Raw genomic sequence first — 21,724 nt, 5'->3', positions numbered from 1 at the left:
GAAATGGAGGACTTGGTAAAATTTGTCTTTTCTGGTTAGTATACCATTGGTAAAACTTTGACTAGTGCTTGCATTCTGTACAATATGCATGTGCTTACATGAGATTTTAAAGGCCAACGGCTCTTAAAATTCAGATTTATGGTGGCTGCTGGCATGTGGACTCTCATGCTGTCTTTAAAGGATAAATTCACCTTTTGGAACACGTTAAATGTTCCACCCGTATTTAGAGAAGAACATGCAACATGTTCCAGAAGCTGCAACTTTCCGGATGCCAGGAGAGGATCTTCTCCTGGTGTCCGCTGTCACTTTTTTAAAATAACCTGCGCATAAAGGGCAATGCCCACATGGCCGTGTCATTTAGTCAGCCATTGGTGCTGATGGCTTGTAGTAAGGATTGACCGATTATCGGTGGGGCTGATATTCACTTTTTTTGAAGTATCGACAACAAACTTGCAGATTTTTCTTCAAGTGGTTGTACCGGAGTGATGCCTGCAGCTAGGGACATCACCCCGGTACTGTTAATCAGAGCAGACGGTCGGCTTGCTTGTAATGGCGACTGATGCGGCTGAGCAGCCGCTTGATTGTCATTAAAAGGAGCGGCATGGGAACGTCTTTTAGACCCCCAGATCCCTCCATAAAGAGTACCCGCCACTGTCACAAGGAAAGTTTACATTCCTTGTGACAGCAATAAAAGCGATCAAAAAATTTTTTTTTTTTTTAAGGACAGTGTAAAACTAAAAACTTTAAACGTGCAGAATATCAGCACCTAATATCGGCTATTGGCCTGAAAGATGGCCTGGAAATCGGTATGGGCCCTGAAAAAACAATATTGGTTGATCCCTAGCTTGTAGTGCTAAAAGGACTGCAAGGTTGCTGATGAGCAGAATTGCAGTTCTTTCACAAGCCCTGCAGCTTGTAAACAGCCAGCCTCTATGCAGGGATTGTCTGCAGAAGTTTGGGATTGCACTCCTGATACATTGATCACAGATGCAATGCTTTCTAGACTGTACATTTATTATTTTCTTTCCCAAATGGCCAACTTATTCTTTAAACATTTTCATTAGTGCGCCCTTCAGCAGTTTGAGTGCTCATTCACTCTAGCAGTTGGGGGGAGGGGGCACTGTAAAAACCAGCGGTCGGGCCACACTTTTACCGCCACCCAAGCGCTACCCTCTTTAGCTGCAGAGGCAACAGCTGGGGATTTACACAACAAGAATTACACGCCATTTTGAGCGGACGCTACGCTGTGCCTGAACCCTGCAACTGCTGGGAGCATGAGTTTAAAGCAGATGGTGATGAGGTGATAACACCACGTCACCGCCTGTAAATTCTGTGAAGAGCACACCACTAGTGTGTATGAGCCCTTAGAGTCTTGTAGAAAAAGCTGACTGTTGGAGCCTTAGTCTACTGGTGGATCGATCCTCACGTGCCCACACAACTGCCAATCCATGGTTTTATCTCAAGTGATAAAAATAACTTTGTAAAGGACTAGTTTAAGGCTTGATTCACACTGGGGTGGCTTCAAAGTCGCCACACTCTGAAGCTGCCCCGTACAGCGCGACTTCAGCATGGATCGCAAACGACTTCCTTAATAGAAGTCAATGCAAGCCACTCCGAAGTCACCCCCAAGTAGTGCAGGAACCTTTTTCAAAGTCAGAGTGGTTTGAGTCGCTCTGATTAGAATGTTTCCATTGCACTAAATGGAGCGCAACTTTTCAGTTGACTAAGTCGTCTGACAAGTTGCCCCTGTGTGAACCGAGCCTAAAATTACACAGCTCACTCGCTAAGGCTTCAATGATTTATTGAATTAGCTTTCAGTTTGTTGAAAGTGTGAGGGAGCACCAATTATTCCCATTTACCACTTTGTTAGGTGGGTGGTAGCTCCACAGTAGTTCACATTTGCTTCCAAACAATAAAAGGGTGGCCATATTTCCTGCCTTCTGCTTTTCTTGGTTAGATATCTGACCCCCCCCCCCCTCCCCCAAGAGGCTTGCACTTTAATATCTAGTACAGTCATAGAACATGTATACTACAGGAGAAAGCTAGGTTGGTCTCTAGTCAGTCTGCAAAGTGTTTGGATCATGGGAGGTCAGAAGCTCGGAACAGTAGAGGGATGGATCATCCGTTTATAAAGTGGCACAATTTGGGTGCTGTTGCTTTACAGCGTGGGATGGTTTGTGTGGTGTACTAATGACATAAAAGGTAAGTCGCAGCCTTATTGTTGAGTTTGTGGTTAGCTAGGTTAATGATTAGGGTTAAGGCTGAAGTTTATTTTTGAGGATGCAGCACCATATATACTATTGATTGGGGAAAATGTTATAGGGTCATTTTTAGGCTAGGGGATTAGATAGTGTTTGTATGATAGAATGTGCTAAGGATAGTTGGGATTGGGAAATGGATTCTTAGCAATAAAATTAACATTTGGTTTTGGCACCCAAACCCCCATATCCAAATGTACTGTTCACGGGAACTATACAATCTTAAGGGAGAATATGTAAACTTCAATACAAATGAAGGCTCTGGAGGGGATCAAACTGGGGCTTCAAGGCAAGAGTGCTATAAAGCCACCATGCTGCCCTTACCTTGGTCACTGTGTATATATAAATTTGTAAAAGAGGCCAGTTTGTATAGTTACGCTAACAGGTGATGCCAGTCTGTTGTACAGTTGTTATACGGACAGTAGAAATGCAATGCTAGAATATGGAGGTTTATACACATACCTGGTCTTGTCCTCCATACCCTGAACATCTTTTAAACCCCGAAGCACAAGATGCTTACTCTGACTCTGCATATGTGAGCCAACAGTGCAGAAGTTGGCGCTTTGTTCCCACCTTCCCTAATGCAAGAACAAGCCTCAGAGCTGACCTGTTGGATTATACTCTACAAGAGGGGAGGGGAGAACTTTTGACTTGGTTACATTTTTGCACATTTAGTGCCTTGCTTTTTTAGGGCTGTCAAATTTTGAATCTTCTCGGAAGCATCTTAAATGGATGCCATTGTCACAAGTCTGTCGTTGCGGACCTCAGCCACTTCATCTCCCGAAGATTTACCTCCTTTGTGACCAGGCAATTTTTTTGCGATACAGCAACCCCCCCCCAGAAATAGCTTTCTTTTAGTGGTATTTGATTTTGATCACCACCTTTTTTTTTTTTTTTTTGTTTTTTTGTTTTTTTGCGCTTTGAACAAAAAACCGACCCAGTTTGTAAATATTTTTTACTTACTGCAAAAAAATCTAATTTTCTAATCTATTTAGACCAATATGTATTCTGCTAAATGTTTTAGGTAAAAAAAAAATCTCAATAGGCGTATATTGATACAAACTTTGGGATATATTTATGGAATTTTTATCTATTTTTACTAGTAATGGTAGCAATCAGCAACTTATAGCAGGACTGCGATATTGCGGCAGACAAATCAGGCACTGACACTTATTTGGAACTAATACAGTGATAAGTGCTAAAAATATGCACTGACACTGGCTGGGAAGGGCTTACAATCAGGGGCGATCAAGGGGTTAACTGTGCCTAGCCAGTATTTTAGTGTAGAATGGGAGGTGCTTTTACTAGGGGAAGGCATGGTTCCGTGTCCCTGTTTTGCAGAAACACAGGATCCATGTCTTACAAAATGGCAATCTGCCTTGTTTACGTAGGCAGACTGCCATTCTACCTGCGTACCAAATGATCAGCGGATGCTGGTGGACATAGAGTCTGCAGGCCCTGCTGATCGAATCCTGCTGTGTAGAATCAGTGGGAGCGAGCCGCCAGTGGCACACACTCGCACCTACTACCCGGAAGTGCCTTACTATAGGTTGGTCAGCAAATGGTTAATATTTGTCACATGAGATTCTGAATCTCCTCAGAAACACCTGACTAATGCCATTGACACACGTCCCTTGATACAGGCCCTAATGTCACATGACCTAGATATAAATAAATATATAGCTAATGTTATGATGGGACAAATGGTGCACTGACCATTCTCCTCTTGCAGTGGAGAGATAGACAGATATTTTATTTAAAATCTTAATGTTAAAAAAATCTTCTGATGCTGGGCATTTTACACGTTTGCAAATGTTCCTTACCCCAATTCCAAGTATTAGACAGTTCTTTCAGCACCCTTTTATTCTATTCAGATAAGGCCGTTTCACACATGTGCGACTTGTCCTGTGACTTGGGACTGCAAAGTCGCATGATAAGCCGTACTTCATGATTTCCAATGAGTACCGTTCATATCTGTGCGACTTCAATTTGCAACAACATCAAAGTAGTCCCTGCACTAATTTGGTCCGATGCGTTTTGAGGTCCATAGATCTTAAGATTACACAGGCAATGCTTCAGGTCCAGGCAAAATCGTGTAACTTTTAGGTCGCACAAGTGTGAAAGGGGCCTAAGCATTACATAAATCCTAAACCGTGCTAGGTGAAGAAAAAAAATCCAGGTTTAGACAACCTGGCATGTTACTATGACTTCTGATTCTGTTCACATACCTCAAGACACATCTTCATTGTAGAAAAACAGTTGGTGTCACCTTGAAGGTAATCTCAAAGAGCATACATTTTAAAAACACACAAGTCAACTTTTCTTTTTCCGGTGCGGACACAGCAGAATGCAAATACTCCTAAAGAAAAAAAACAGTAGACCCAAATCAAAACTTGAAATTTTACATGATCATGTATGCTGAAATCAGGGAGGTCAGGTTCATATATCTTGTGTGAAATATTAATTGTGGGCATTTCTGTGATTTCCTGCAGATCGAGTACAATGAGTCAATGAAAACCTACCACAACTCACCTGCTTATCTCGCTTATATCAATGCCAAAAGCAGAGCTGAAGCTGCCCTAGAGGAAGAAAGCCGACAGCGCCAGTCCCGCATAGACAAAGGAGAGCCTTATATGAGTATTCAGCCAGCAGAAGATCCAGATGGTGAGTCAAACAACATTGAGGTTGATTCACTAAAACTGGAGTGGAAAATGTGGTGCAGCTGTGCTTGGTAGCCATTCAGCTTGTTCAACCACTTAAAAACCATGCCTTTTCTGGTACTTTTTGTTTACATGTAAAAAATCAGTCATTTTTTTGCTAGAAAATTGCTTGGAACCCCAAACAATAATAATTGTTTATATATATATAATTTTTTTTTTTTTTTATATATATATCTCAAAAAAATTACAACGATTACCATTTTATTCTTTAGGATCTCTGATAAGCAGAGACCCTAGAGAATAAAATGGTGATCGTTGCTATTTTTTTATGTCACACAGTATTTGTGCAACAGTTTCCAAACTAATTTTTTATACAATAATAAATAGTAATGCAAAAACTACAATATATAACCCAATTTTTGGTAGGATCTAAAAGATGTTACGTAGAGTAAATAGATGGCAACAAACTATGATACTTTAAAATCTCCATAGGCGACGCTTTAAATATTTTTACAGGTTACCAGTTTAGAGCTAGAGGATGTCTTGCACTAAAATTTTTGCTTTTGCTATCACGTTTATAGCGATACCTCACATTTGGTGCAAACATCATATACGTGCGCGACTTATGTATGTGCTTGCTTCTGCACGTGAGCACGGAGGGATGGGGGTGCTTTTACTTATTTTATTTTTGCACTGTCCCTTTTTTTTTTTTTTTTTTTTTTTTTTTTGTGGATTTTTAAAGAAAATAAAACCAGTTGACCGAGAGAACAGAAAATATACAAGAATTATCTTATACATAGTAATGTATAAACATCAAGATCATTGTTGAAACATGCATTTATAACATAAATGTCAAGTGGCATATATAAGCTTTTTTTTCTAAAATGCAGCCCACTGTTTACAATGTTCCGGAGTAAAAGAAAGAATAAAATACAAAAATCTGCATTCTTTGCATCCATACGAGCAAATATGGGCATAAATATTTTGAATATTCAATTTTGCCTTAGGAATATATTGTGCGCAAATATGCAGATAACAAATGCCTGAAATGACATCCAAAAATGCTGAAGCTCAAGGATCAGTACCATTTGCAAGAGGCCTATTCCTGCTGTGTCAATGCTTTACAGACTCTTCTTACTCATCTGATGCTACACCTCACACTGATAGGCTCTGGCATTGATGTTTGAGTGACACATTTATTTCAAGTTGCTGACGGGATCTCTGTTATGGTCAGAGAACGTAAACGTTGTAATATTTCATGTATGATTGATCTGTCCTTCAGATGATCTTTACCCAGCATCTACATCCACCATTCTATACAGTCAGGGTCCCCTCTGCTGCCATTTATGTGTTCACCTTTTGCAGTCTATGTAAAGGCATCTTTTTATAGAGTGGAGGGGTGGGGGGTTGTTTATTGCTCTCCCCACTGGGCAGATTTAACTCTCTATTTCCCTGCTAGCAATTGCCACGAAGACAGAAAGTGGTGGAAATCCAAGAATTGTAAATTGTAATCACCGCATAAGATGAGGCAAAATCCTCCAATAAGGACACTTGTTCCTGGACCAGGTTATATTCATTTTTAAGAGATTTCCTATTTATTATTCAATCTCAAGCACAGGAAGTAAAGAGACGTCTCTCCAGGGGGATGCGGGTAACAAAAACAAACTTGGTAGGAGTAGTTAAAGGTAAAAAAGAATAAAAAATGTTCATTTTTCGTACACTTTAAGCTGCAAATGTCATGCTTACGTGACTTTGAAATGAAACGCCACATTTCAAGGATAAACCGAATTACAGCAAGTAAACTCGTACACGCATTTGCATAATGACCCTATTAAAATAGTTACAGGCGTCCCATTGTGTGTACTGTAACACCCCCTAGTGGTTCAAAATGAGGTGTTCTTGATCCACTCCAGTTTTTTCTAGCCAACACACAAGATATTGACTGAAAATTCAGCGACGGAAGTTATCCACATTGGTTGTTAAGAAGCATTTAACTGTAAAATGGTTAAAACTTGGCTCTTGCATCATGAAATCTCACAATCATAAACTTGTTGGGTCTCCATTATAGAGTTCTTGGCTGGATTGGATGAAGATCATGTTGATGGGTAGAACCACTGGGCAGCACTTTTGGGCAGGAAACAGAACCTGCATATGTAATACCTGTTGCTTCTGTGTACATATATAGTTACAAATTATACATAGAAAAAAAGGTTGTAAAAAAAAAATGGTAACACACTGCTTAAGTTTTTTCATATTAAGCAGATTATGTTCAAATATATCGTAAATAAAAACTTTTTTATAACAAAGCTTTGCTCTGTCTTGCAGACTATGATGATGGTTTTTCCATGAAGCACACTGCTGCTGCACGCTTCCAGAGGAATCACCGGTTAATCAGTGAGATCTTGAGTGAGAGCGTGGTGCCAGATGTGAGGTCTGTGGTCACAACAGCCAGAATGCAGGTTCTTAAGAGACAGGTCCAGTCCCTCATGGTGCATCAGGTGAGAATGATATCTCAGTATGAAACTCTGAACCCCATATTATGCCATGTGTTTGTACTGAAATGCTTTTCACAGGCATGTTTTGCCTTTATTGGTATGGGAAATGGTCTTTTCAGGAGAGCACAAATCAGTATTAGCTGTTGAATGATGTTTTAGATTATATTTTAGGAAGCCACCAAGTTCTTTTCTGGACCCTTCTGAGCCATGTAAACCAGAAATTGCCTGGAGATTTTACAACAAACCTTTTGAGGCTGGGAGGAAATGGGGCCGGAAATTAGGTTAAAACTCTCCAATAAATACATGGACTGCAAAAAAAAAAAAAAAGCATTGCAGGGGCCATAACCCTTTCAAAACAAAATTTTAAGCTCCATTTTTAAAGCTGGTCCCCAGCTTTCAGACTCGGCTACATAGAGTTTACAGCGCTGTGTTCCAACAATGGGATAAGCACATCCGATCCCACACCAAGGAACAAAATGTCAGGATGAGCTATGCCCAGTCGTTCACAGGGAGCTTTGTGTTTTCTGATTAAATAATACAAAGCTTCCTCTGAATGGCTGAGGTGAGCAGATGACAACATGATCTCCGACTCAGAGCCAATTCAGAGGAAGCTTTGTGTTCTTTCATAGAATATAAAGCTCCCTGTGAATGGTTGAGTAGAGGTCAGCCTTGATTTTGTTGTATGGGACACAAGAGTCCATACAGCACAGAGATCTGCATTTGTTAGTGAAATCGTTTGTTTGGCTCAGCTTGGTCCATACAAATTATTTCAACTCCACTAAAAGCTGGAGATCAGTTTTTACGTTTTATAAATAAAAGGCTATCAGTTGTGTAAAAGCCCAAACCACCAAGTTTCTTTTTTTTTTTTTTTTTTCTTTTTTTCTTTTTTTTTTTTTTTTTTAAAGAATATTTTTAATTGCTCATATGCTTAGTAACCTAAACAAAAAATGTGCTTTTTATGTGGAGTGTTGTAAATAAAATGTAGTGTAAGGGGGGTTGTACTGCGCTTTAGGAATTGCTCAACCAGAGATTATGATAAGACTTTGGTTATATATCCACTCTTCTCGAATAAATCCTTATTTCATAAAAGTAAATAGGGCAATATATGTATATTTCTTCAAACAGTACCTTCTATAATAATCCATCTTAATAGAGGGTGAGAGGGGTAGTTTATTGTGCTCCACCGCGATTAGTGTGCTTCAAATAATATCCGTATCCTTGAATTGGTAATTTTTTAAAAGTGCTGGTGTCAATATACTGGTAATTCCAAAAGTGCTAGTGTCCCAGTTATATTGGATAATAAAGTGCTTATAACTACGCACTGGTTCACTTTGTATAACAATAAACCACTGTATATAATACTGATATTCCTCTTCTTATAAAGTCAATAATAAAGTATCGATGAATGTTATAAACATAAAATAAATAAATACAGGTGTCTAATAAAAATTTCTTGTGCAAAATCAACCAATATAAAGTGCTTCTTGGTGGGTAAATAAATTCAAGTGTCCAATATAGTTTCTTGTGCAAAATAAGTCAATATAAATAAAGTGCTTCTCGGTGGGTAAAAATTCTTCCTCCACCTGATTTTTCGTGTCCCGAGTCCTTTCAGTGAAATCACTTCTAAGTGCTCTAAATGCTCACCTCAATGAGGACCGTAATACGCCAGTATCACTTGACCATAAATGGCTGTTGTTATGGATCATTTGTTCCAACGCCGTCCACTTCCTCTTGGAGAGTCTTATCATAATCTCTGGTTGAGCAATTCCTAAAGCGCAGTACAACCCCCCTTACACTATATGTTTAAACTGTTTTATTTGGTATCAGTTAATGTACTAGCAGCATTAGGGTGATTAGTGAAACCTTTCCAAGATGGCGCAGGAACTACATTCCACATATTGTAAATAAAAACTTCAGAATTCCATGACCTGCTATTCACATCAATGAAGCAAATGGATACCATGTAGAAACTATACTATTACACATAGAAATTATTACAAATGTTATCTTGTATTTTCAGGGCCGGTTCACATTAGTGAAATCACAGAGATCGCATGTAATTCGGAGCGCACTGTTCCTAAATTACATGCGATCTCATGTGCAGTGCAAATTTCAGCCATACAGTTTGTATGGCTGATTCACACCGCAAACTCACTAAACACGCACATGACCCTTTTTTTTTATCCGCATTAGAATCGGATTGCATGGTGGTTCACACTAGTGCGATCCGATTCTGTGCGAACTTGCAGATCGCACTGCGATATGCGATCTCAACTGGGGGTGTCGTTAACTTTTACTTGACACCCCCTGCGTGTATGCACATGGCAGTGTGAACTGAAAAGCCCACTTCCGTGAGGCGGCATATGTGTGTTGCGTCAGCGTTGGGGGTTAAAAAGAACTGGTGCAACCACCACATCTACGAGCTGGGAAGCTTGTGTTTTTAATACTGCTTTAATTTTAAGGCTCCCATTTTTCTCTTTTAATACTTAATGAAGGATAAACTGTTTGTAGGTGTTCTAGTCCTAAAGAGTACTGAAGGTTTTTTATAACTACAACAATGTGTCTCTTCTGGAGATGGGATTATGACTGAGCTTGCTGAGATTAGATAGAAATACGCCTCACCCAGATCCACCGATGCGGTTAAAGGTGTTTTCTGAATCCCAAAGCTTCACATAATGGGGACACAGATCTGCTGACAGTATGCTAAAGTTTACTAGTCTTTAGTAGAACATTTTGAATTCTTTATTTTTTGGAGCTTTCTCTGGTATGACAAAGTTGCAAAATCATTTGGCAGATAGTACTTACTGATAAAAGTTCTGGAGCTCATCCACACTACTTAGCACGAGGAAGTCCCTCGTCTGGAATTTTTTTTAGCATTTGAATGACAACCCAGTTGGTTCTCCAATGAGCTGTCTTTGGCTTTAGTATATGACTCCCTGGAATGAGCATGCAGAGTCTAAAGGCCCGTACACACGTGCAGATTGTCGGCCGAAAAGAATCGGCCGCCGAACGATCGGCCGATTTTCGGCTTGTTAGTATGATGCTTCCGACAGCCGGCAGCGCACTTTTGGCCGAAAAGAATCTGTCGTGCAAGCATTAAAATTTTTCTTGTCCAACACCAGAGCGGCCGATTGTTCGCCAGTCAGTACAGGTTTCGGCCGACAGACAGCCGATTAGCAAGACTGGGCATGCTCAGAAAAGAAAAAAAACCAGGAAAGTTAACCATCACATGACATCACTTCTGCAGTCGGCTGTTGTTGGCCGACAAAATTCGTGTGCAGTCTTTTGCACTTTTCAACAGACAAGACAGCCCTCAGACAAAAGACGGCCGATCGTTCGGCCGACGATCGGTACGTGTACGGGGCTTTAGTCAAAACTCTTGATCTGCATACTTGTTGTGGGCCAGTCCTTTTCTTATGAACAATGACATCTTAATTGCTGGTCTAGTTAAGGCAAAAATACTCCTCTTTGTGCAGAAATTCCATTTGGTTTGTCTTCCATGTATGCCGGTCAGCTCATTTCATACCAGAAGCCCAATAATAGTCATTCCTGTTCGCTTTAGAATAGCTCTGTTACCTCTGCCCTCTCTGCTGTGTATCTAATGATCTGCTCATACTCAGTGGAAAGGAATTCTGTCTATGACCAGTTTTTTTTTTTTCTTTTTTATAATACAGTGTTCGTATAACACCAACAATTTGCCCTGCACTTTACAAAATAAAGGGAACCAGTACAATTAAAATACAATTCAAGGCACATGGATTAGGCGTCCCTGCCCATGAAAGCTTGCTATCTAAAGGGAGGGGGAAGCGATATAAAAGGTAGTACCTGAGGCTGAGTTGTTTAAGAGAGTCAGTTGCTAGCTAGGAAAGAAAATCCATCACATCCCTGCTGACAGAACCGAGCTCTGCATTAACATGCTCTTTTCTGTGTCTCTCCTCGCGGATCAGCAGGTGCTGGCGGACGTCCATTTGCCGGCACCCGCTGTTCCGCTTGTTTTGTTTTTAATCACACCCCTTACCTGGAAGTGCCAGATCATGTACTAAGTGGGTTATCTGACGCAGGAGAGCCGCTCTGCTGCCATATAACTAAGTTATGAGATTGGCAAGTGGTTGATCTCAACGGGAAAAAGACTGCGGGAGGAAATATTATTCAGTTTTTCAAAGACTGAGTTTTTTAGGAGTTGGTGGTTTGACATCCATACCAATATGTCAGGTATTAGGTTAGTAAGATAGTAGGAGGCTGAAGGGGGTGAGCTGAGGAGTAGAGAGAGAAGTTTGTATGTGGTCAGTATAAAGATGGTATTGGAAGCAACTCAAGGTCATTAATTGACTAAGAAGAGGTGTAGATATAGAACCGGTCCAGGGACAGAGCCTTATGGGACCCCCTACAAAAAGAGGAGGGATTGGAGGTAAAGTTCTAGATGACCGTGAAGGTGAGCTTACATGGGTAGGAGAACCAGGAAAGAGCAGAGGCTTGGAGGCCAAGGGAGCGAGTGTTTTGAGGAGGATTGGGTGGTCGGCTGTGTGGAAGGCAGTAGAAAGGTCTACAGGGAGTGCAGAATTATTAGGCAAATGAGTATTTTGACCACATCATCCTCTTTATGCATGTTGTCTTACTCCAAGCTGTATAGGCTCGAAAGCCTACTACCAATTAAGCATATTAGGTGATGTGCATCTCTGTAATGAGAAGGGGTGTGGTCTAATGACATCAACACCCTATATCAGGTGTGCATAATTATTAGGCAACTTCCTTTCCTTGGGCAAAATGGGTCAAAAGAAGGACTTGACAGGCTCAGAAAAGTCAAAAATAGTGAGATATCTTGCAGAGGGATGCAGCACTCTTAAAATTGCAAAGCTTCTGAAGCATGATCATCGAACAATCAAGCATTTCATTCAAAATAGTCAACAGGGTCGCAAGAAGCGTGTGGAAAAAGGCGCAAAATAACAGCCCATGAACTGAGTAAAGTCAAGCGTGCAGCTGCCAAGATGCCACTTGCCACCAGTTTGGCCATATTTCAGAGCTGCAACATCACTGGAGTGCCCAAAAGCACAAGGTGTGCAATACTCAGAGACATGGCCAAGGTAAGAAAGGCTGAAAGACGACCACCACTGAACAAGACACACAAGCTGAAACGTCAAGACTGGGCCAAGAAATATCTCAAGACTGATTTTTCAAAGGTTTTATGGACTGATGAAATGAGTGAGTCTTGATGGGCCAGATGGATGGGCCCGTGGCTGGATTGGTAAAGGGCAGAGAGCTCCAGTCCGACTCAGACGCCAGCAAGGTGGAGTACTGGTTTGGGCTGGTATCATCAAAGATGAGCTTGTGGGGCCTTTTCGGGTTGAGGATGGAGTCAAGCTCAACTCCCAGTCCTACTGCCAGTTTCTGGAAGACACCTTCTTCAAGCAGTGGTACAGGAAGAAGTCTGCATCCTTCAAGAAAAACATGATTTTCATGCAGGACAATGCTCCATCACACGCGTCCAAGTACTCCACAGCGTGGCTGGCAAGAAAGGGTATAAAAGAAGAAAAGCTAATGACATGGCCTCCTTGTTCACCTGATCTGAACCCCATTGAGAACCTGTGGTCCATCATCAAATGTGAGATTTACAAGGAGGGAAAACAGTACACCTCTCTAAACAGTGTCTGGGAGGCTGTGGTTGCTGCTGCACACAATGTTGATGGTGAACAGATCAAAACACTGACAGAATCCATGGATGGCAGGCTTTTGAGTGTCCTTGCAAAGAAAGGTCACTGATTTGTCTTTGTTTTGTTTTTGAATGTCAGAAATGTATATTTGTGAATGTTGAGATGTTATATTTGTTTCACTGGTAAAAATAAATAATTGAAATGGGTATACTGTATATTTGATTTTTGTTAAGTTGCCTAATAATTATGCACAGTAATAGTCACCTGCACACACAGATATCCCCCTAAAATAGCTAAAACTAAAAACTACTTCCAAAAATAGTCAGCTTTTATATTAATGAGATTTTTGGGTTCATTGAGAACATGGTTGTTGTTCAATAATAAAATTAATCCTCAAAAATACTCATTTGCCTAATAATTCTGCACTCCCTGTAATGTTAATAGTACTGACTGGTGGCCATTGGTTTTAGAAGTTAAGTCTTTGGTGAATTTCAGAAGGGCAGTTTCTGTGGACTATTGTGGAAGAAAGCTGGAAAGTAAGGGGTCCGCCCAGGAAGTTGGCGCAGAATCCAGACCACCTAGAAAAATGGGAACAAAGTGCGACATGCACTTGTAAGTTGGGAACGTATTTTACTGAGCCACCCTTGAGCCACTCTCTCACAACCCTCTTTTGTTTTCACCAGCGTAAACTGGAAGCAGAGCTACTACAGATTGAAGATCGTCATCAGGAGAAGAAAAGGAAGTTCTTAGAAAGTACCGAAGCTTTCAACAATGAGCTTAAACGGGTAAGTCCTATTTGAAATGGATAACCAGCCATCAAGAGTAAGGGAAATAAAATCTGTACTCACTGATGTACTTTTGAGCTTGTTCCTAAGATAGAATTCCAGCTTACACCCCACCTAGCCTTAACCCCCCCCCCCCCTTCTTAACACCTTTGCTTACTAATCTGTATAAGCAAGCAGTATATACTTGCCTATTTTCAAATTTCTCCAGTCTGGTCATCTTATCCCACTCTCCTGTGTTAGCATGGCTGCAGAGGAGAGGAGTGCTGACAACAGATGGGCTATTGAAGCTAATGGGTGAAATCACTACTTCAGGCTTTACCACAAATGTGCTCAAAAGCCCATTTACATATTGTGCAGACCAAGAATACATGCGTGAAAATATGCGCAAATACATAAAAAAAAGTTTGAAAAACAGGAGTATTGTGAGCAAGAGCACTTAGTCATTCTGTGCTCTGCAGGGCAATCTCCATATATTCCTGTGTACAGTGTACATTCAACTAACCATATTATGGTTTCATTGGTCCCCTAACAGTTTCTGCATAGAATATTTTGCTCATCCAAAAAAAAAAGTTTCAGCTTGCCCCCTTTTTTTTTTTTTTTAAATACAGCAGAGACCCAGGTCTGTTTTTATTGTATTCAAGGTCCTCATTGAGGAGCCTTCCCCCTTCTGTTCTGTAGACCGATATGAAGTGATGGGAAACTTTCCAAACCAGGACACAGCATTTAAAAGGTTAAAGTAGAAAAGGGTTAGAATTCTGTCAGGTTTTTATTGCTGTCAGGGTGCAGTCTTGAGGAGGTTACTCATCACTTCAACTTGGTGACAGTCGTCGCTTGGGCAGAAAGAGTGAGTCTTTTTAACTATTTGACCTCCGGAAGATTTACCTTACTTTGACGGCACCGCGTAACTTAATCTGACAATTGCGTGGTCGTGAAGTGCTGTATCCAAATAAAAAGTGAAGGAGCGGCTTTGCTCTGTACTGCAGCCGCATGCTTTGTGTGTAGCTCCGGATCGGTTCCGGTATTGGCTATTTCACAACGCCAGATATCGGTATCGGGTCCAAAAAAGTCAGATTGGTGCATCCCTAGACAAAACTGAGTTTACATTGGCAGATTGCAGTTCTGTGTCTCTTCCTCACGACCAGCAGGTGGCGGTGGACATCGAGTCCCCCAGACCCACCAGTCGGCTCCCACTTGTGTATGATCACAGCAGAAGCGAGCCACCAATGGTCGCGCATCCTACCTGGAAGTGTCTGTGATTCGTTGCACAGGAGCTGCCTCGAAGCAGTAAAATGGCTATAGTGCGGACCTGAACCGGTTAAACAATACTAGCTCATTAAGACCTGCACGAGCTTGTAACCCATCCTATTCTATCCAAAAAAAGTTTAGCAGGCGTTGGGCTCAGTTACATTCACATACATTTCAAAAAGAATGCATATTTAATTTGTACATTATACACCGATTAGTAATCGCATTATGACCACCCACCTAATCAGTAGGTCCCCCTTTTTGACACCAAAACAGCCCTGACCCATCGAGACATGGACCCCTCTAGAACTCTGGTGTGCTGTGGTATCTGGCACCAAGCCGTCTGTAGCAGATTATGCCACCACTACCTTCCCTTGCTGCATCCTGATGCTTCTCTTCCCCCAGGTAAACGACGCACACGCACCCAGCCATCCACATGATGAAAAACAAAACCTAATTCATCAGACCAGGCCACCTTCTTTTTTTTGGCCCGTGGTCCAGTATAATTCTCACATGTCCATGGTAGGCACTTTTGCCTGTGGACACGGGTCAGCACAGGTCTGACCGGTTTTGCGGCCACGTAGCCTCATACACAACGAACTGCGATGCACTGTGTTCTGACACCTTTCTATCAGAACCAAATTAACTTTTTCAGTAATTTGAGCTATTGTAGCTCTACTATAGAATCAGCTAGTCCTTACTCCATGTATGCATCAATGAGCCTTGGCTGCCCATGATCCTGTCGCCGGTTTTCTTTCTTTGGACTATTTTTGATAAGTCCTGACCACTGCAGACTGGGAACATCTCACAGGAACTGCAATTTTGTAGATCCTCTGACCCAGTTATCTAGTCATTACAATTTTGGCTCTCATCAATTTTTCTCAAATCCTTACGCTTGCCAATTTTTGCTACTTTCAACACATCAAGTTCAGGGACAACATGTTGTTCACTTGCTGTCTGATATATCTCACCAATTTTCAGGTGTCCTTGTAAATAGATAATCAATGCCGTTCACTTAAAGTGGAGCTCAGCCCATCTGCCTCCTCCCTCACACTTGGCACCTTTTTTTGAGGGGGCGGTACCTGTTTTTGACAGGTACCCGCTCCCACTTCTGGCTAATTTGCCATGGCAAACTCAGCCTGGAAGTACCGCCCCCCACCCCCCCTCCCAATCAGAGAATTATGCATCACTTAGTGGGGATGGATTCCTGGACAGGTAAGTGTCCTAAAAAGGCAGCTACAGTGTTTTTAGCTGCTGATTTTAATTTTTTATGCAGGAGCCTGGAGCTCTTCTTTAATCTCTCAGTGAGTGGTCATAATGTTATGGCTGATCGGTGTATATTGCTTTTTAGTAGCCCAGAGTCATTCTGGGTAATTTGCATCACATGGGTAGGCTTATGCAGTGTTTAGTACAGACTAGCTCTGATACAGCTATGACAGTAGGAATGTAGTGGCGCTAGAGGGATGTACTATAAACGTAGTGTCATGCATAAGAAAACATCAATATATAAATGGGTAAGTCCATTATTCGAGTCCATAGGGTTATAAAATGACAAAGCAGCACCTGGCGGCAGCACCCTTAGAGCGAAGCAAGCGCCCTGTATTGTGGAAGAGAAGAACAGAGGGGCACCAGACTGTGTAGCATTAAAGTGTTTGTAAAGGCAGAAGGTTTTTATCTTCATGCATTCTATGCATGAGGATAAAAACTGGCCTGTGTGCAGCAGCCCCCTCTAATACTTACCTGCGCCCCTTCTTGATTCAGGGATGTCCACAAATGCCTCAGTCGTCCGGGACTCTCCCTCCTGATTGGCTGAGACACAACAGTGGTGCCATTGGCCTCCCACTGCTGTCAATCAAACTCAGCCAATGAGGGGAGAGTAGGCGCTGGGCCGAACTACGGCTCTGTGTCTGAATGGATACATGGAGCTGCTGCTCGGTTCAAGTGCGCCCATAGCAATTTTTTTTAATAGAAAAAAAACTAGACTTTACATTTACAATCACTTCCAGTAAGACAAGGGGTAACTCACAAATGGATGAACAATTCAAGCATATGGCATGGTGGCAGTCAGTCTCTGGATCGTCCCCATAGTGTGGCAGCATAAGTTAGTCTGGCGCCCCTCTGTTCTTTGATACAGCTATGGCAGAATGATGTGGTGTGTTCTGTGCTCCTGTAATTAAATATTGTATGTACTTGCATGATTCCTAGAAGTATGATTATTTCTTTCTCATCCAGTTATGCAGCCTAAAGGTGGAGGTGGACATGGACAAGATTGCTGCAGAAATAGCCCAGGCTGAGGAGCAGGCTCGCAAACGGCAAGAGGAACGAGAGAAAGAAGCAGCAGAGCAAGCTGAACGCAACCAAAGCGCTGCAGCTGCTGCTGCCGCCACAGCAGTCGAGGAGGAGCAAGAGCCGCCAAAGTCTGAAGAAAAGACAGAAGAGGAAGATACTCCCATGGAGACAGGTAAGTCGCTGTATAGATATAGTGCTGATGAGATGACTGACCATCAGAAAAACCCATTTTTGTCACCGTCTCTGGATGTAATGGTGGTTGGCTGTGTTTGGCAGTAAGGTCTTCTTGAGTATTACTGCATCGTTTACTGGGTGCCATAGCATCCCTCCGGCCAATCTAAATAAACTTTTGAAATCCTAAGTATTCCATAAGGATAGTAGTCAATGTTTTATGGAATACTTATGACTTTAAAGGTTTGTTTAGGTTGACTGGAGGGTTGCTATGGTACCCAGTAAACAATGCAATCAACCTCATTCTAACCTCATTCGCAATAGCTGAAAGACTGCTACAGCGGGGGCTTCCAGTGGTGGGAGGGTGTCTATAGACGCCCTCCCATGATTGCACTGCTGGCGCGCTCTGTGATTGAGTCCTTCGGCCTCGACTGATCACAGAACAGGGTGAAGGGTCGAACACCGCGGGCCTTTACTACGTGATCAGCTGTCAGCCAATGACGGCTGATCATGGAAGTAAACAGAAGCTGGTTATCAGCTTTTTTTCTCCTCGCGATTCAGCGCAAGGAGAAAAAAAACGGTAACCGGCTTCTGTTACAGGGACATCGGTCCCACCAGTGCCCACCTATCAGTGCCGCCAGGTGAAATTGCAACACATCACCTTCCGGAAAGGTATTGAACATGCTCTTTTACAGAATGGCTGTGTCCTGTTTTTGTGACAAACAGCGTTATTTTAAAGTAGAAGTCCATGCGGCTATAGATAGATTTGGATGACTACCCCTTTATCTGCCAAAGAATTTGGAGGTTTGTATTACCAGTCTTTCATTTACCTACTTTCCATCTGCGACTGTAAAAGCAGGCATATGAAAGCCTAATCTTTGTTCAGCAATGCAGCGGTTTTATTCTGGAAACTAGTGAGTGGTGAATATATGCTTTCCACTGAAATGGCGAAAAACCTTTTAATATGCAGCCACCCCCCAATACTTTGAGACTAATCTTGATCCAGTGATGTGCATTAGAGCAGCTGCTCTGGGGCTCTCTTCCTCGTCTTTGTTTTAGACAGCAGTGGTAACCACTGGGTGCATAAGTGCCCCCATAACAAGCTGCTTGCTATAGGGACACTCAATGGGAGGAGCCAGGAGTGCCAGTGGGGGGAACCCGAGGAGAGGGGAATCAGGGCTGCTCTGTGGAAAACCATTGCATAGAGAGCAGGTAAGTATATAACTTTACTGTACTGAGCCTTAGTATCATACACTCAAGGAAGGCCACTGCAGGTTTATTGCATGTATTCAGAAGACTAGCAACTGGGGGGGGGGTTGCACATATCCTGGAGACTGGCAGCTGGGATGGGGGGGGCTGGTAATGCAAACACACGGTTAATGTGAAACTTGAAAAGTATACTGAAGGGAACAGCTCACTTTTGAAATGGATGCTGGGAATTGATTGTTGAGGGCTGGATACTGAGAGATCAATGTGTGTGTTGGGGAATAACTGGTGCAACCTGCTCAGTTCAAGGTTAATAGGACTGGAACTCAAAAATGCTATTTGAATATGCCTGCCTAATTATATAAATTGCATTTCCTATTTCCAGAGGACACCCCATCTTTGCCTCCTGCAGAAGAAACTAGTGAGAGCCAGCAGAATGGAGAGGAGGGGACATCAACTCCTGAGGACAAGGAAAGCGGACAGGAGGCTGTGGACAGTACATTGGATGAAGGAACTAGTGACAGTAATACCGGATCTGAGAGCAACAGTGGAACTGTGGAAGAGCCAACAGTGGATCAGACCACAGAGGAGGGAGAGCGAAAGGAATGAGCATACTCCTACAGTTTTCCAATCCTGCTTTTTAAATGTGACCCAAACCTTGGTTAGGCAGCAATCCCAAGTCATTCCTAATTTATCAAACCTTAATGAATTCCAAAAAAGGTTGGATTGAATAATACTTGCCACAGTCTCTTCACTGGTTTTATGGGTTCCATTGGTTCAGTGGCAATAGAACTGAGCAAAGCTGTTATATGAATTTTTTTTAACCTCCTAATTAGCATAGCTTCTAATGTACATGAGAGGATCACCATCGATCCACTTGATCCTTATTGGACCCATCCAAACCCAGTGCTACAACAGCACACCTGACAGATCAGTAAACATTTCTATACAGTAATGAGAACTAGATTTTTGGTTGCAGGGAGATAAATTCTCTAAATGAGAATTCATGGAACTGCAGCCGTCCTTTATTTTTTTTGTGCCTGCCCTCTGTTTTAGGGATGAAACTGGCAGCCGTGTGAGGATTTACCTGGAAGTCTGGCTCAACTGTACACATAAAGATGCCAGTACTAGATCTGTTTTGAAGTCAGTCGCTTCTCAGTATAGGTCATTTTTAACTCCTCCGATATCAATTAAGTTGCATTTTAATGGGAATGTGTCATGAGGGAAAAATGTAATCTGGCATTGCTGACATTTTGAAAATGCAAGGCTTTTTTTTTTTTTTTTTTTTTTTCTGGCAATCTTGGAATTCAGTACTTCCTGAACTACTGGGCTGTGTGAAGGCACCCTGTCGCTGCTTGCTGGATAAAGTCAGTATTGCTGCTCTGCATACTTGCTTCAGGTCAGTCAGTGCTAGAGCCAAGACAGCCAGTCACAGCAGTTCTAAAACGTGGTCAGCATGATAGCCTACATATCTGTCATGACAGGCATCCTTCCCCGCCATCCAGTTCTGCTGCAGTTTTGTAGCTGAATGTCCTCCACACAATTTTTAATGCTGTTTTTGTGATGACCGTGTACGAGGTTGTATTTTTATTTTTTAATACCTGAAGATTGAATAAAGAATGAATTGTCTTTCTCATGTTTGTCATTTGTCGCTGACTCTACAGCATTTTAAATTTAACACTCTGTCACTGTAAGTTACTGGTTCATTAGAGGGACACAAACCATTCTAAACCGGAGCTATGGCCTTACCACAGCTTAGAGAATAATTCCAGGTATGAATATTTTGTACATAGTTACATTGGTGCAGCTTGGACCAGTCTATGTATATACCATACCTGGCCGATCCCGCTGGAAATCACTGAAGTAAACACCGCTACTCCAGTGATCTTCCCTTGTTTCGTGTTGAGCCGTTGTCCTGCTAAATTATTACGGTGGAGGTCAGTCGCTGGGCACAGGCAACATTCAGAAATGCTTTACCTTTTGTGAATGAATGCAAAGTATTTTCTTATTGTAAGAAGTGGAGTGCTGATGTTACTCTCCACCTTGCCCAATCCAAGAATGGTTTGCATTTATTCAGAAATTGCAAAGCATTGTCTGAGTGGTCAACCACTTATATTCAAAATGCAGTAGGGCAGCCGCTCAGTGCACGGCCCCCACAAGCAAGTTGGTACCTCTAGAGTACTTTTGTCTACGTCGGTGATTTACAGCTTTCAGGGGCATTGAACAGGTATGGTATGTATATACATAGTTACTACGAATTTACGGATACCAGTTTTTTTAAGACTTGAGTACGAGTACCGATTTCTTTTTCTCAATTACTGATATCTATTTTTAGTGTCATGTTAGTTTTTAGGGCTTGTTCAAATCATACATGCATGAACACTGATGGGGAAATCCACACACCTCAGTTTTCATTAACGTTTCAGTGAGTTTTTACTGCCCGTTCACATATGCGGGCCGGCCGCAGTGAAATTTGAAATATAGTCCTGTGCAATTTCTGTCCAGTTCGTGTGCGATTTCTAATCTGGTACACTACAGTTCAAATTGGAACGAAATCGCACCGGGCCAGGCTTTGAAATTACACTGCAAACTGGCCCACATAAATGTGAACCGAGTCTGAAAGTATCGGTTTTAGTATCGGAGCGTCTGCAAATCGTGCAAATGCTTAGTTTACCGGTATCAGTACAAGTATCTGTATCAGCATAATAGTTACATTGGTCCAAGCTGGGCCCATGTAACTATATATAATATAAAATATAATATATATATATATATATATATATATATATATATATATATAATCCATACCTGGAAATCTTAAAGAAATAAAAGCACAGCTCGGTGCAAGCATGGGCATGCCTTTGTATTGCACCTGGGACACACTGATTTCAGCTGCAATGCTCTGCAGTCCTGAACGCACACATATATTTTTTATTTTATTGATGGTACATTTTATTGCTATTTTCA

At 41.8% G+C, this 21,724-nt stretch overlaps 1 protein-coding gene across 3 annotated transcripts in view; it reads left to right on the top strand.

Annotated features, from left to right (window-relative positions):
• SMARCE1 (SWI/SNF related BAF chromatin remodeling complex subunit E1) overlaps positions 1-19,744 on the top strand; it is a 36,923-nt gene extending 17,179 nt beyond the window's left edge. For all 3 annotated transcript variants that reach the window (XM_082273047.1, XM_082273046.1, XM_082273045.1), the window contains 5 exons: positions 4,751-4,922; positions 7,244-7,416; positions 13,745-13,846; positions 17,324-17,552; positions 19,143-19,744. In XM_082273047.1, coding sequence (XP_082129173.1) covers positions 4,751-4,922; positions 7,244-7,416; positions 13,745-13,846; positions 17,324-17,552; positions 19,143-19,366 — 900 coding nt within the window. In that variant the 3' untranslated portion in view covers positions 19,367-19,744. The remainder of the gene's footprint in view (positions 1-4,750; positions 4,923-7,243; positions 7,417-13,744; positions 13,847-17,323; positions 17,553-19,142) is intronic.
• Positions 19,745-21,724: the final 1,980 nt, after the last annotated feature.

The sequence above is a fragment of the Pelophylax lessonae genome (genome assembly GCF_965119305.1).
Source record: "Pelophylax lessonae genome assembly, chromosome: 11".
NCBI lineage: Eukaryota > Metazoa > Chordata > Amphibia > Anura > Ranidae > Pelophylax > Pelophylax lessonae.
Note: the sequence above shows the minus strand (reverse complement) of the source record. Positions and strands in the feature narration are given on the sequence as shown.